Source organism: Dasypus novemcinctus, chromosome 20 (genome assembly GCF_030445035.2).
Source record: "Dasypus novemcinctus isolate mDasNov1 chromosome 20, mDasNov1.1.hap2, whole genome shotgun sequence".
Lineage (NCBI taxonomy): Eukaryota > Metazoa > Chordata > Mammalia > Cingulata > Dasypodidae > Dasypus > Dasypus novemcinctus.
In genome coordinates this window covers 30,944,160-30,959,825 of record NC_080692.1, presented here as the reverse complement: position 1 = coordinate 30,959,825, position 15,666 = coordinate 30,944,160, and the positions used below count along the sequence as shown (strand labels likewise).

Here is a 15,666-nt window from a genome sequence, read left to right as displayed (position 1 = left end):
TCTTGTTACTGATTTCAGTGGGAAAGCTTTCACCATTGAGTACAATGCTGGCTGTATGTTTTTCAGAAGTGTACTTTAGCATATTGAGAAAGCTTCCTTTTATTCCTATATTTTGGAGTGTTTCTTTGTCAAGAAAGGATGCTATATTTTGTCAAATGCATTTTCTGCATCAATAGAGAGGATCATATGATATTTCTTCTTCACTTTATTAATGTGGTTTATTACACTAATTGATTTCTTGTTTTGAACCACCCTTGCATACCTGGGATGAAACCCACTTGATCGTGGTGTATAATTCTTTTCACGTGCTTTTGGATTCTGTTTGCAGTATTTTGTTGAGGATTTTGCAACTTTATTCATTAGAGATATTGGTCTGTAATATTCTTTTTTCATAGTATCTTTATCTGGTTTTGGTATTAGGATTATGTTGGCTTCAAAGAATAAGTTTGGTTTATTCTTTCCTTTTCAATTTTTTGGAAGAGCTTGAGCAATATTGATATTAAGTCATCTTTGAATAATTGATAGAATTCACCTGTGAAGCCAACTGGTCCCGGGCTTTTCATCATTGAGAAGTTTTTGATGACTGTTTCAATCTCTTAACTTGTGAGCGGTTTGTTGAAATCTTTAAAAAAATATACACTAGAGGCAAACAACAGATTTGAACAGGCAGAAGAGAGAATCAGCAAACTAGAAGACAAAACAATGGAAAGAGGCCCAACTACTTCAGCTATTAGGGAAATGCAAGTCAAAACAGCAATGAGATACCATTTCACACCCACTAGTATGGTTGCTATTCAAAAAAACCAGAAAATTACAAGTGTTGGAGAGCATGCAGGGAAATAGGAAAACTCATTCTTTGTTGGTAGTTCTGTAAAATGGTGCAGCTGCTGTGGAAGACAGTTTGGCAGTTCCCCAAAAAGCTAAGTATAGGAGGGGGGCAATATGGCATCTGAGTGAGTGCACCTCACAGTCTCTCCTGCAAAGAAGTGGCTGAGTGAGGTTGGAGACTTGCTGGAGCAGGCTGTTTCAGGGGCTTGCAAGGCAGGAGGTGTATGGACGTTGATTTGGAGGGACAGTGAGAGAAGTAGTGCTTACTAAAGAGAGAACTGTGGGTTACAAACACAGAGTCAGAAACTGTGGGGAAGCAGGGCCCTTCCCCCAAGCCTGGCAGCCCCAGGTTTCCCTGAGAATTGTCGGTTGTGTGACAGCATTTCTGGGCCCTGTGATCCCCAGATGCGTGGTCCCCAGGTTCATGTCCCCTAAGTCCCCATAGCCCACATTCCGCAGACCTACATACCCTGAGTCTGCAGTGTCCATACTTCTCTTTCCCGAGTCTAGCACTCCTGGAGAACAGGGATTGCCTTAGCCCTGCGGTTTTGGACTGACTCCATGAGTAGGAGGCATTCAGTGGGAGGTGCAGCAGAAGGGCCAGGTGGTGTGAGTGCAGGTTCAATTTTCTGGCCTACCCCCTCCCCTTTTTTTTTGTCCTTGGAGGAACATACAAGCTGGCTTCGGTAGTGCCTGGAAAGAAAGGAGTAGTGAATCTGCTGAGAAAGCCAAATTCACCTAAATACCCTGGAATAGGAAACTTGGTTTGGGAGAAGGTGGAGTCAGAAAATCAACTAACCCTCTGGTAGCACACATAAAGGAAAGAGACTGTAGGAGGTGCTTTCCAAGCTTCCAATAGCATACTTGGGTTCCTGGTGAGGTGTAGGTGCTCTCGCTCTGGAAATTAAGAGTCATTGTTTTCTGTGTGGAGTTGGTTCAACAAGAACCCACTTAAATCTCCTACTGGACCTCTCAGGCAGCTTTCCTGATGCCTTGGAAGAGAGGGAAGGAAGGAAGGAAGGTAGAAAGGGGGAACGTCAGATACCTAAGCGTTTTATTTAACCGCGAAAGGATTCCTTGCTTGAAACTTTGTCTGGTATTTTTTTGGTTTGTCTTTTGTTTTTACTACCTCTTTGTTGTCCCCCTCCCAGGCCCTTTTAATTTCTTTTTTCTTTTTTTCTACTTTTCTTTTTCTTGCTTGCTTCCTCACTCCCTTTTGTCTTTTTTTTTTCTTTTCTCTCTTTCTCTTCTTTTTATTTTATTTTTTATATTAGGTGCTGCAGGGAGTGCTTCACATTTGCTGCATTTCCTCATACTCGATTTCCTCTTTTCCATGTGTGTTGATTTGGCAACTAACACTATCCCCTTTCCTCTACAATTTTCTATCTTCCATCATTTCTTGTTTCTCTTACATTCCACCCTCATTGTGTGCCCCCCTATTTTTCTGACATTTTATTTTAATACCTTTGTTCTGTTTTCTGTCTTATATTCATTCTTTATATTATTGTCCTTTCTTCTCTGTATCCCTCTCTCCTGAACACACTGGCCTTTTAGTTCACACTATTTTACTCCCCATAATCAGTTTACGGTCTCGTTATATGTACTCTACTTTTCTTACTGGTATAACTCCACATACCTTACATGAGTTAAATATCCATTCTCCTAGATCTCACATGGTTCCGCTGTTAACATTTACTATCAATACTACTATTATTCATTTTCTTTTCTTACTCCTTTTGCTTTCTCTGGCCCTAATATTTTCTCACAAGTGAACTTAGCCAACAACAAGGAAACAGAATAAGAAGAACAAAGTGACAATGAGAAGAATTAACATGCACACAAAAAATGAGAACACTTAACAACAATGAATTAAACCCCAAACTAGTCAAAGAAGCTAAGCAACTGATTAAACCCATCAAGAAAAAATGATGACCAGACAGCAACAAAAAACTACAAACCAAACTAATAATCAGGAAAACATGCCCCAATCCAGTGGACAAACTAAAAACCAGGAAGAAGAGCAGAACATTGAACAAGTAATTAAAGCTCTTAAAACATATCTTAGGGACCAATTTGGTGAAGTGAAGGAAGAGATTCAAAATAATGAAGAAAACATTCGGAGAGAATACAGAATAAATTGCAATCATACACAAAAAGATAACAGATTTGATGGTGATGAACAGCACAATTCAAGAAATCAAAAATACACTCTCAGCAAATAAGAACAGACTCAAAGAGACAGAAGAAAGAATTAGTGATGTAGAAGACAGTACATCTGATATCAAATGGGTAGTAGAACTGATCAATAAAAAGATAGAAAAAATCCAGGAGGTTCTTAGGGACCTCAATGCACAACGTGCAAACATATTCATTATAGGCATCCCAGAAGGAGAAGAGAAGGGAAAGTGGACAGAAAGGGTGTTGGAGGAGACAATGGTTAAAAACTTCCCAAACCTATTGAGGGAGATGAATGTACATATCCAGGAAGTACAACGCACCCCAAACAGTATAAATCCCAACAAGCCTACCCCAAGACATATACTTGTCAAATTATCCAATGAAGAGGACAAAGAGAAAATACTAAAAGCAGCAAGAGAAAAGAGAACCATCACATACAAAGGAGGCCCCATAAGATTAAGTGCTGATTTCTCATCTGAAACCATGGAGGCAAGAAGGCAGTGGTATGACATACTCAAGGTACTAAAAGAAAAACATTTCCAAACAAGAATACTCTATCCAGCTAAGCTAGCATTCAAAAATGATGGAGAGATGAAAATATTCACAGATAAACAGAAACTAAGAGAGTATGACAACAAGAATCCTGCCCTTCAAGAAATACTAAAGGGAATTCTGCAGGAAGAAAGAAAAAAAAAGAGAGACAGGGTTGGAAGAGAGTGTAAGAGCAACTAAAAAGACAAAAACAGAAAAAAAAAAGTCAAATAAATATGACAAACACAAATCCAAAGAAAATATGGCTAATCTAAGTAATACCTTGAAAGTAATAACACTGAATGTCAATGATTAAACTCACCTGTCAAGAGACTCAGACTGGAAGATTGGATAAGGAAATATGACCCATCTATATGCTGTCTAAAGAAAGACATCTTAGACTCAGGGATTCAAGGAGGTTGAAAATGAATGGCTGGAAAACCAACTTATAAGCAAAAAATAATCAAAAAAAGGGCAGGAGTTCCTATATTAATATCAGATAAAATAGACTTTAAATGCAAAACAATTGTGAGAGACAAAGATGGACACTACATATTAGTGAAAGATAACCTTACAAGAAGAAAGAACAACCATAAACATTTATGCTCCTAACAAGTGTGCCTCCAAATACATGAGGCAAACACTGGAAAAACTAAATGAAGGAACAGATGTCTCTACAATTATAGTGGTGGACTTTAATACACCACTATCTACTTTGGACAGGAGATTTCAAAAGAGAATCAATAAAGAATCAAAGACATTGAACAATATTTTAGAGGAGCTAGGCCTAATAGACATATACAGAACATTACACCCAAATACAGTAGGATATACATTCTTCTCAAGTGCACATGGATCATTCTCCAAAACAGTAAACCATTAGAGCCATCTTTTACCCTTGGTTCTCAAGCTTCATAACCAATCTGACATGAAATACTCTTGGCTCAACTTTCAGACCATCCAGAAACTATCCAGCCTGTCCAACCTTCACGGGCATTGTCAAGTCCAAGAACGCATCCTTTCTCCTATAGAAGACCAGAGGACCAGAGGATGAGAGGACCCTACCTGCTTCCCCTAAGTCTGTTTTCAACATAAAAGGCAAAATGATTATTGGAAAATTAAAATCAGATCATGCTTCTCCTCTCCTACAAGCTTCTAATTTTCCCCACTGCACTCAAAGTAAAAGCCACAGCCTTTCTATGTCCTGCAAGGCTACACATGACTGTCCTCATTATCTCTCCATTATCTCCTTCAACAATCTGCCAAACATGCGCATATTCAGGGCAGCCTACCTTGGCCACCCTATGTACACTGGAAGCCGCTTCACCCCTACCCTTCTTTATTAAGCTTCTTACCTTTGTCTTCCTACTAGAGTGTGCCCATGCATCTAAGGATTTTTGTGTGCATTGTTCACTGATATATCTCAAGCACTTCACACAGCCCCTGGCACTTAATGGAGCTCAACTTATGTTTATTGAAAATATAAAAGAGAATATGGAAAAGGTTGGAGAACAAGTAACTTACCTGTCAAAGCAACAGAAAGTTGCAAATGTAACTGCAACCAGGACTGTAATAATAAGGAAGCCAAAAATCTTTGCTGAGGGTTACAGGGTTTATAAATGCTAGACATTGTCTTTACCAATTTTTACCTGTAAAATACAATTACAATAATCTCAACATTACCAGCCATTAGGAAAACTAAAACTAAAACCATAATGAGCCACCACTATATACCTATTAAAGTGGGAAACAAAACAAAATAATAAAACCAAGTGCTGATGAGGAAGCGATATAATTGGAACTCTCAGACATGGTCATGGGAAATGTAAATTAGAATGGCCACTTTGGAAAACAGTTTGGTACTCCATATGAACATATGACCTAGCAATCATAAACCTACGTATTTACTCAAGAGGAATGGAAAGTTATGTTTACACAAAATCAAGTACATAAATATTTGTAGCATCTTTATTCATAATCCCTTCAAACTGGCAACAACACAAATTCCCTTCAGCTGATGAAGCAGTAATCAAACCATGGAAAGTCATGTAGTACTCTATTACTCAGCAATAAAAAAAATTAAAGAAAGGACTACTGACACATGCTGCAAAATGGATGAATCTCAGGTATATTATGCTAAGTGAAAAAAGACTAAAGGTGACTTTCTGTAAGATTCCATTCATATGATGTTCTGCAAAGCAAAATTATAGGAAAAGGAAAAAGAGCAGATGTTGCCAAGGGCTCAGGGCAGTGGAAAAGACTATCAAGCAGTATGAGGGAATTTGGAGGGCAGAGTTGGGTTTGGAATAGTTTTATGTCCAGAGTTCGATGGTGGTTACGTGATTGTATATGTAAACTTACAGGAATGTACACCAGAAGGGAGAATTTTACTGAACATAAATTATACTTTAAACAAATGTATTTCCTGCTGACTTTATTTCAGTGCTACATTTCATTCATTTCACATATATCTCCCAACGAACAGGGAACCTCAGCTAGAATACTAGACAGGGAGAGAGGAATGGTGGTAAGCAGGATATAACGTCATTTGGATTTTGGCTTGACATAAAAATCTAAACCTTCATTCTTTATTGTTCTTCAGTAAAGCCAAAGTGTCTCAAAACACTCACTATATGATTACTTTCATACATTTTTTCAATTGGTATAAGAATAAGATGCAAAACCTTAGTTCAACAAATCTCCCATTTAACCCTCTTATACACCTTTTAAAATCTCTTTTTCTCTTCTTTCCCCCATACATCTAGCTACTCCTACTAGCATCTGTCCTTATATCATGCCCCATTTTCTCTCTTGCTTACTTGTTTCTCTCATACATTTCTTATGATGTGCCCTCTTATGGTGTCTCTCAAAATTCATAAGCCTCCTTAGATTGCACTCTAAGCACTTATTGTGATTAAATTTCTAGTGAAAATATAGTTTTAGGAATTATCTCTCAGAAGAACAAAGTAATGAACTATATTAGTAGTCTGATTTTATCTCTGAGTTGCTTGACCCAGGAAACTTGCCTTCCAAAAACAGCTTGCATTTCCAAAAATAAGTTTCACAATTGCAATGGGTATCATTTCTGTCCAACAAATGTGAGTTTCAGTTATGTAAGCACTTGGCTGAGCTAACACTGTAAATTCTTGAAGAACTTCTTTTTAGGAAGTAGGAACCCCACTTTTCAGGGAACCCAATATCCTCTCCTCCAGAAAATAAGTGTGATGAGGGGGAAAGGAATGAAAAGAGTAAGAAAAAAATTTTTTCATCAACCAGACAACACAGATTCAATGAAATGTCTTTTTCCTGATGGATTGAAGTAAAATCACACACAGCATTTTGTCTCCCTCACTGCTGAAGATTTGCTGGAGGACAGGTTCACCTCCCTACCCCCTCCTCCAGAAACCTCACATTCCTTTTCCCATCACAAAGAATCTACATACCAGCTATTGCAGGACAACTTTTGCTAGTATGTGTATTACAAAGTTATTGGAGGTCCTGTGTTTGCCAACACTCTGGGATGTCAAGGACCTGCTGTTTAAAATAGTAATGTGACTTGACTGGATGGAAGTTGCAAGGAACTTTGAAAAACAGATCTAACGATAAGAAAACAAAGAACATTACTTCCTCATTCTCTTGCAGTCTAATTCACTGCAGGGTTTTCATTTCTCCCCAAAATATTTAACTTGCACAATTATACATTAACTGTTTTAACAATTATATATCTAGCATTCCACCTAACTATGAAGTCAACAACCAAAGCCCTTTTTATGTGTTGAAGATTTGGACCCGAAGGGTATCGGGAATGAAAGAAAGAGAAAGAAAGAGAGAGAGAAAGAAAGAAAAAGAAAGAATGAGAGAGCTGGGATCAGGGATCTGCGAGTAGAGACTCCTCAGACAACTTTATTGTTTACAAGGGGCTCTCTACATACCCCAGTCTATGTGACAACAAGCAGCAACATGCAATTAACTATCAGCATTACTCATAGTCTAAGGAATTAAAAAAAAATCTTATCTCAAGGTACAAAGTCTAAGTGTTCTATTTACGACAAAAGGCATGTGTTCATCTTTTCTCTCAGTCTTTAACAGCTTCATCCCGTTTGCCAGGAACTTTTAATTACTGCATTCCTTAGGGTGCAAGTGTAGCTATGAAAACAGCACATCTCTCCTTGCGAGACCACTGTGCCTCAGTTTCCAATATTTGTGGACATTGATGTCAAGTGCTAAGTAGCCTGAAATCCAATTTCTTTCATGCTTCCATAGGAAAAAAGCTCCCGTCACCACCTTTTTATTTTTTTCAAATTTCATCAGTTAGTCACCTGATCTTCACCCTTCAATGTCCTTTCTGAATTTAAGACCAGTTTAATATTTCCAATGAAGTCTTAGAGCCATCATCTTTCTGTTTAGATGAACACAGTAAGATTTTAAAGAAATTGCAATAGTCAGAAAGTGTGACTAAGCTTGGAATTGTTTGTCCTAACCTTTCCTAGGAAACAATGAGCTTACAAAGCCAATTCCTACATGATAAAGCTGGATTACTCATTGGTAATGAGTGAGTTGTAAGCAATTATCCTACTATAAATATTTCCTGGGTCATGACCATATATAAGAGACAAAATATCTGTCTTTGAGAGGAGAGAGAGAGCACTCCAGAATAGCAGAGGTTATTTGCTACAAAATTAAGTAGACTGTAATTAAAATAAGTGAAGCTGATAAATGCTTTAGGATTATAAAATACAAAGTTCCTTAAACTTGTAAAGATCAATCCCAAAACTTCTGTCTCCTACTAAGAAGGAATGAGATTTAGCCCCTGCCTGAATGGAAAAAATATCCTTTTTAAACATCAAGTATATGAAAAATGGTTTTCATCACACGGAACATCAAGCAATGCAGGATAATGGCCTCTGAAAAAAACGCATGTGTACTCCACACGTGCCCTATTTATAGACTTTAGAGTTTCAATGGTGCAAGTAAGGAAGGGGAAACCCAAGCAGAAGCCAATGGAATTCCTTAGCTGAGGCAACAGTGCTCAGAGATAGGGAGACCAAGACTGCCAGATCTCCCAGGAGAGTATCACAGGGGAGAAAGATGCAAGAGAGAGCATCCTCGCGATGTGCAGAGTACTATCCTTGAGTATTCCGCAGACTGCTGATCAGTACTTTTTTGTAAGGAAACTACCCAAGGGTGGAGAAAACACCCACATGGGCTGATTAGAGGGCGTGGTACCCATTAATCACAGAGGGATGGAAATAGTGCATGTTCACACTAGGCAGGCTGGAAAACTTTGTGTTTATGAGGCATTGGGTAGAGTACCCAGAAATGTCTTGCTTCAGTTGTGGGGATGATTAAGCAGAGACATAATGGATCCCTATTGCATCTATCAAATTTTAAAAGCAAGACCTAAATGCATAAACTGATTCCAAATAATTTAACTGTTTTCCAGAACAAAGTTCAAAAATATTTACAGTAATGCAAAAATGTCCAACCCATAAACAGGCAAAATTTACCATCTTTGGGGTGCAAAGATTGCAAAGAAGCAGGAAAATTATGACACCTAATGAGGAGAAAAATCGACCAATCCAGACAGACCCAGAAATGGCACTGATGTTGCATTTAGCAGATAAGGAATATAATCTAACTGTATGAGCAGATACTTGAAAGATAAAAAAAAAAGATGCAAATAAAACTTCGAGAGATAAAAACTGCAGTGTGTCAGTTCCTCTCCACTAGATTAATTAATGGCAGATTAGACTTTAAGAAGAAAAGATAAATGACCTTCAAAACATTATGAACATAAATACATGTAAGTCTCATAATAAATTGTCATTGAATTCCTAAAAGAATAACTCTTGACAAATGTTCATTGTGATTATTAGTATTAAGAATTATTTTGATTTTTTATTTATTTATTTTGTGGCATATCAAGGATTTTACAATTCTTATATCTGTCAGATGGAGGTACATGAAGGAAGATCTATCTATCTATCTATCTATCTATCTATCTATCTATCTATCTATCTATCTATCTATCTATCTAACTATTGAAAGGGAATGAGATATCTCCTTTATTTATAATAGGTAAAACCTGGATATAGTGTAAATGCCCCTTAGCAATAAAACAGAGAAATAAATTATGTTATATTCATGTAGTAGAAGTTCTCATAGCAATAATAAAGAACAAATTACTGCTATCCTCAATAACATGGAAAACATATGTATGTGTATTTTACCTTGATTTAGAAAAAAAATTATCTTGGCAAGGAAAAAAAACAGATTCCACTACACATCCAATATAATATAATGGCTAAAATGAAAAAAGACTAGTATATAATTATTTATGGAAGATATGGAACAACTGGAATGTTTATTCACAGCTGGTGGATTGTTATTTTTTATAACAATCTTGGAACGCTCTGTGACAGTGTAGCAGTTTGATATGGTTATGAATTCCAAAAGTAGATATTGGATTATGTTTGTAATCTGGTCTGTACCTGGGCATGATTAAGTTATGATTAGGGCTTTCATTGGGCCACATCATTAGGGCATGAGTCCCTGCCCCTTGGTGAGTGGAGACTCACAGATAAAAGAGAGAGTTGGAGGGTTTTTGATGTTCGAGTTTGATGCTGAAGCTGGAGCCCTGGGAAGGGAGGAACGCTGAACACAGAGAGAAGCAAGACCCTGGAAGGGAGAAACCCAGGAAGCCTGAACCCTCCACAGACATCGGCAGCCATCTTGCTCCAACATGTGTAAATAGACTTTGGTGAGGGAAGTAATTTATGCTTTATAGCCTGGTATCTGGAAGCTCCTACCCCAAATAAATACCCTTTATAAAAACCAACCAATTTCTGATATTTTGCATCAGCACCCATTTGGCTGACTACTACAGGCAGTAACTACTAAAGTTGAGTAAAATCAAACCAAGGTCCGGCAACATAATCCGTATATAGCTACAGAAAAGACATGTACAAAATGTCCATAACAGCATTATTTATAACAGCCAATAATGTCCATTAATAGTAGTAGAATAGAAACATATATTGTGGTGTATTAACTCAATAAAACACTACATGCCAATGAAAAGGCACACATTCCTGCTACAGACAACAACTTGCATAATGCTCACAAGCATAGTGTTCAATTCAAGAAGTCAAACATAATAGAATACATCTTACGCAGTTCCATTCACATAATATTCAATAACGGATGGAAGAAAACTGTTAGGAGTTAAGAACGGAGAGTGTATTGGGGAACAAGAAGGGACTAGTGATTAACATGAGTCCAGGAGGGCTGTGAAGCTGCTGTTATCCTCCTTCCTGCCAAGGTAGAGATTACTTGGGGTTCACTTAGTGATAATGAAGCATGAACTTGGAATGAACTGTACGATGTGCCAAAAAAAGTTTATGAAAATTTCTACCCAGATCAGAATACTTGTTTACCAAAGCAAATAAAGTGGTCCACATTAAAGACATTGGAATGGATATCTATGGAGGAATTGTGATAGGAACAAAAAGAAAATAAAGAAAACAGGAGAAGCTTTACAACAGTCAATGATGATAGTTTGACATGAGTCTGTTCTATAATTAATTTGCCAACTATCTACCTGAGGCTTAAGGTGGGAGCAGGGAGGGCTTTTCTTTGGGAAAAGACTCTACAGAGAAAGGGGGACACTTGCACTGAACCCTAAAGGAAGCATAGGATTTCAACAGACAAAGTTGAAATTAAGTTATTTCAACTAGAAAGAATGAAATAGAAAAATTATTCTCTCCCAGCCTACACATTTACACTATTTTATATTATTTATTAAAAAAATAAAAAACCAGCAATCCCCAAGCTTCACAAAAGACCAATCAAATGAGAATCTATGGGGGTGGTATTTGAGCATTCCATATTTTCAAAGAGGTCTCCAGATAACTGTAAAGGGGAGATGTAAGAATTGCTGGTATAGAGCACATCAAGAAACAAAGTTAGAAAATGATAAGGCTGTCAAGGTAGATGAGAGGCAGTAAATGACCATAGACGTAGTCACTGAGGGGCCACGAAAAGTCATTGTGCAATGGGGTTCGTATTCAGAACTGTGCTTCTTAGAAGATTTAGTCCCTGGTGGTTAATAAGATAAAATCTAAGTGGAAGAAATTAGATACAAACTAATGAAAGCATACTTCATTTGAAACTTTCCCTTGTGCCCTTTTTCTTTTCCTGTGTTGTAACCTTTAAATTTCTGACATCTCTTATTTCCTTTTGGTGGTTATACTGGAAGTGCTAGCCCTTCTACTGATACCTGCAAGCAGGAAATGTCTCAGAAAAGATAAAAAGATGGAAAGCATCCCCTTTTCCCCAATAGCTGAGAGGGGAAAAACAAAAACAAAAACAACACCACTATTTCATGTCATAAAATTTAGTTCTGATTAAATGGTAAATTGATAATATTTGCCAAGATATCACTATTATTTCCTTACTTAGTATAGAAACTTGTATGAAGATGTAAAATGCTGTTTTGATTGTATTAGATAATAATGTCTTGGTATTGTGTTTAGAGAAGGGGTCTCTTTTCAAGACAGCTAAACTTGAGAGGCTGCAGCTTTGTCCAATAACACCTTGCAGTCTAATTGTTTGCTTTAGCTGATAACTATCATACTTGTAAAATGGTATGTTTATATTCTGATGATACAATTACTTTATTTCCTTGCAAGCCAGAGAAGATCTTCAGAGTTTCTCTTTTCTTTCTTCATCCATAATGGTATGATAATAAATCTATGTATTTATTACACTTGGATTGATTCCTAAGTTTTAAAAGGAGTTATTCAACTCTAAATGAGAGATAAATAAGACAATACTTTCACAATCAAATATTGTACTTTGATATAATTGTAGAGTCACATGAAGAAAGGTTTTTTAAGTTAAGTCATTTAATTATGTGCCATCACACAGCCTGTGGAACATGCTCTGCTCTGGCTGTGGGGGCAGGGCAGTGGCCTCGGGGAGCAGTCACTACAGAAAATCCAATAAGTTTAGGAGGCTGTGTATGTATGTGTTATAGACAAAGGGGATGCGTAATCCAAGAGGTATTTACTATAATCTGATCTTCCGGTCTCTGGGGTGACTCATTCTTCCTTGGGCGCTAGGTGGGTATGATACTTGTTCCCAGAGTTGGGCCCTGCCCATGGAATCCCCTGTGTCTCCAGCCACCAGAGCCACATTCCTCCAATAATTGGTGTTAAAGCGGTTGATCTGTTCATGCCCAGGATTCAGGTCACAGCAAAGGGCAGGGCCTCGCCAGAAGTTACATTAGGGACCACACAGGTCATCATTGAAGGTTGGTTTCTCCTCCTGGGCACTGCAGGCCTGCTCTGGAAACGGTAGATCGCAGCAGCTGGCAGCCATGTTCTCGCTCAGCCCGGAAATTAGTTTATGCTTGGTGAGAACTCTTCCATTTCCACAGAGATGGAACATGAGATTGGGGGTGAGTTGGCTGAGGTCCAGGGTCAAGAGGTCCCAGTCAGAGTTGGGATAGGGAGCTCAACAGGCAAAGCATCCATCATGGGCAGGGGTAGGGGGGGTCGTGGCAACAGGCGTGGTGGTGGGCTTTTTTTTTATTTCTCTCCTCTTCCCCCCCCCCCCCCCCAGTTTGTCTGTTCTCTGTGTCTATTTGCTGAGTGTTCTTTGTCTGCTTCTGTTGTTGTCAGAGGCACGGGAATCTGTGCTTCTTTTTGTTGCGTCATCTTGTTGTGTCAGCTCTCCGTGTGTGCGGTACCATTTCTGGGCAGGCTGCACTTTCTTTCGCGCTGGGCGGCTCTCCTTACGGGGTGCACTCCTTGCCCGTGGGGCTCCTCTATGCGGGGAACACCGCTGTGTGGCAGAGCACTTCTTGCACACATCAGCACTGCACGTGGGCCAACTCCACACGGGTCAAGGAGACCTGGGGTTTGAACCGTAGACCTCCCATGTGGTAGACGGATGCCCTAACCACTGGGCCAAGTCTGCTTTCCATGGTGGTGGGTCTTTACAGCCTCCTCCTGGTCACAGTGGCCATCGAGAGTGCCCTCCCAGGCCTTCCCTGTACAAGTGTGGTTGTGCCCCTGGTGACAGCAGTGCTGGAACTTTCGGTCCAGCTGACTCAACACTTGGCAGCTACCTTTGGTTTGGAGTCTGTGGTTGGGAGGTTGTATGGCACAGAATGGAAGCATCTCAGGATCTCAGATGTTCTTGACGTTGTCCATTATTGGCATCCCAAGGGGAAAAGGCAGCTCAGGACACAAGGAAATATCAGGCTGATGGTTGGCACAGGCCAAGAGCTGCTAGTAGAGCTGGGGAGCTTCCTCCTGGAATCAGGGGAATAGATTTTTTTAATATTAAAAATATTTTTAAAATATTTACAAATGAACTTACAAATGAACTTACAAAACAATCATGCACATGTGTAGAATTCCCATACAACAACCTTTCACCAACACACCACCGTTGTGGAACGTTTGCTACAGATTATGAAATAATGTCATCAAGCTATGACCCCTAACTATGGTCCATAGCATACATTTGGCATATTTTCCACACTCCTCTATTATTAACACAGTACACCTTTCACATTGATGCAAGAATATTACAATATTGCTGCTAACTATAATCCATAGGTTGCATTAATTGTATTTTTCCCATGCTTCTCCACATTCCCACCACCCTGTAATAGTGACATACAACTATTCTAGTTCACAAAAGGACATTCTTTTGTTTGTACTATTAACCACAATTCTCATCCACCTCTGATTCACTGTGTTATTCAGTTTCTAGATTATTCCCTAGCTTTCATTCAATTGACATTTACACCCCTAGACTACCCTTTTCAACCACAATCCCATTTATGAACAAGCTGCTACTCACTATAATGTATTACCATCAACTCTATCCTTTTACAGTCAAGTTAATTAAAACTTCTACATACAATAAGTATCAGCACTCCTTCACAGCCCTTCTCTTATCTCCTAATAACCTATATTCTAGATTTTAACTTCATGAGTTTATTATTTGCATTTAGTTCATATTAGGGAGACTATGCAATATTTGACCTTTTGTGTTTGGCTTATTTTACTCAGCATAATGTCATCAAGATTCATCCATGTTAGCATATGTGTCCCAATTTCATTTCCTCTTATTACAGGATAGTATTCCATCATACGTATTTACCACATTTTTTCAATCCATTCATTAGTTGATGGCCATTTGGGATGACTCCATCTTTTGACAACTGTGAATAATGCTGCTATAAACATCACTGTGCAGATATTTGCTCATGTCACAGTTTCCAGTTCTTCTGGATATATTCCTAGTAGAGGAATTGCTGGATCATAAGTCAGTTCTACATTTACCTTCCTGAGAAACCATCAAACTTTCACAGAGGCTGCACCATTTTACACTCCCACCGACAGTGAAGGAGTGTTCCTGTTTCTCCACATCCTTTCCAGCACTTACTGTTTTTTGGTTTTTTAATGCCTATTCTATGCAGTTTGAGATAACATCTCATTTTTGTTTTGATTTGAATTTCCTTAAGCAAGTGTGATAGTGAATATATTTTCTTGTGCTTTTTGGCCATTTGTATTTTCTCTTTGGAGAAATGTCTGTTTGAGTATTTTGCCCATTTTTTAATTGGATTACTCGCTCTTTTATTGTTGAGTTGTATGATCTCTTTATATAGATTGGAAATCAGACCCTTATTGAATATGTGGTTTCCGAATATTTTCTCCCATTGAGTGGGATACCTTTCCAACTTCTTTACAAAGTCCTTTGAATCTCAAAAGTGTTTAAGTTTGAGGAGGTCCCAACTATCCATGTCTTCCTTTGTGGCTCACGCTTCCAGTGTAAGGTTTAAGGATGGACCACCTACCACAAGATCTTGAAGATGTTTTCCCACATTTTCTTCTAGGAACTCTATTGTTCTAGCTTTTATATTTAGGTATCTCATGCATTTTGAGTTAATTTTCATATAAGGTGTGAGATGGGGTCTTCTTTCTTTCTTTTGATATGGACATTCATTTCTCCCAGCACCATCTGTTGAATAGACTGTTCTGCCACAGGTGGGTAGGTTTGACAGTCTTGTCAAAAATCACTTGACCATAGATGTAAGGGTCTGTTTCTGAA

General features: G+C 38.4%; 1 protein-coding gene across 1 annotated transcript in view; it reads right to left on the bottom strand.

The window, feature by feature from the left end:
• Positions 1-9,415: 9,415 nt before the first annotated feature.
• The window catches only part of LOC131274797 (C-type lectin domain family 2 member D11-like), a 61,787-nt gene continuing 55,536 nt past the window's right edge, over positions 9,416-15,666 (bottom strand). Inside the window, exon 6 of the mRNA XM_058282780.2 lies at positions 9,416-13,856. Within this exon, the coding sequence (XP_058138763.1) occupies positions 13,754-13,856 (103 nt within the window). The 3' untranslated portion in view covers positions 9,416-13,753. The remainder of the gene's footprint in view (positions 13,857-15,666) is intronic.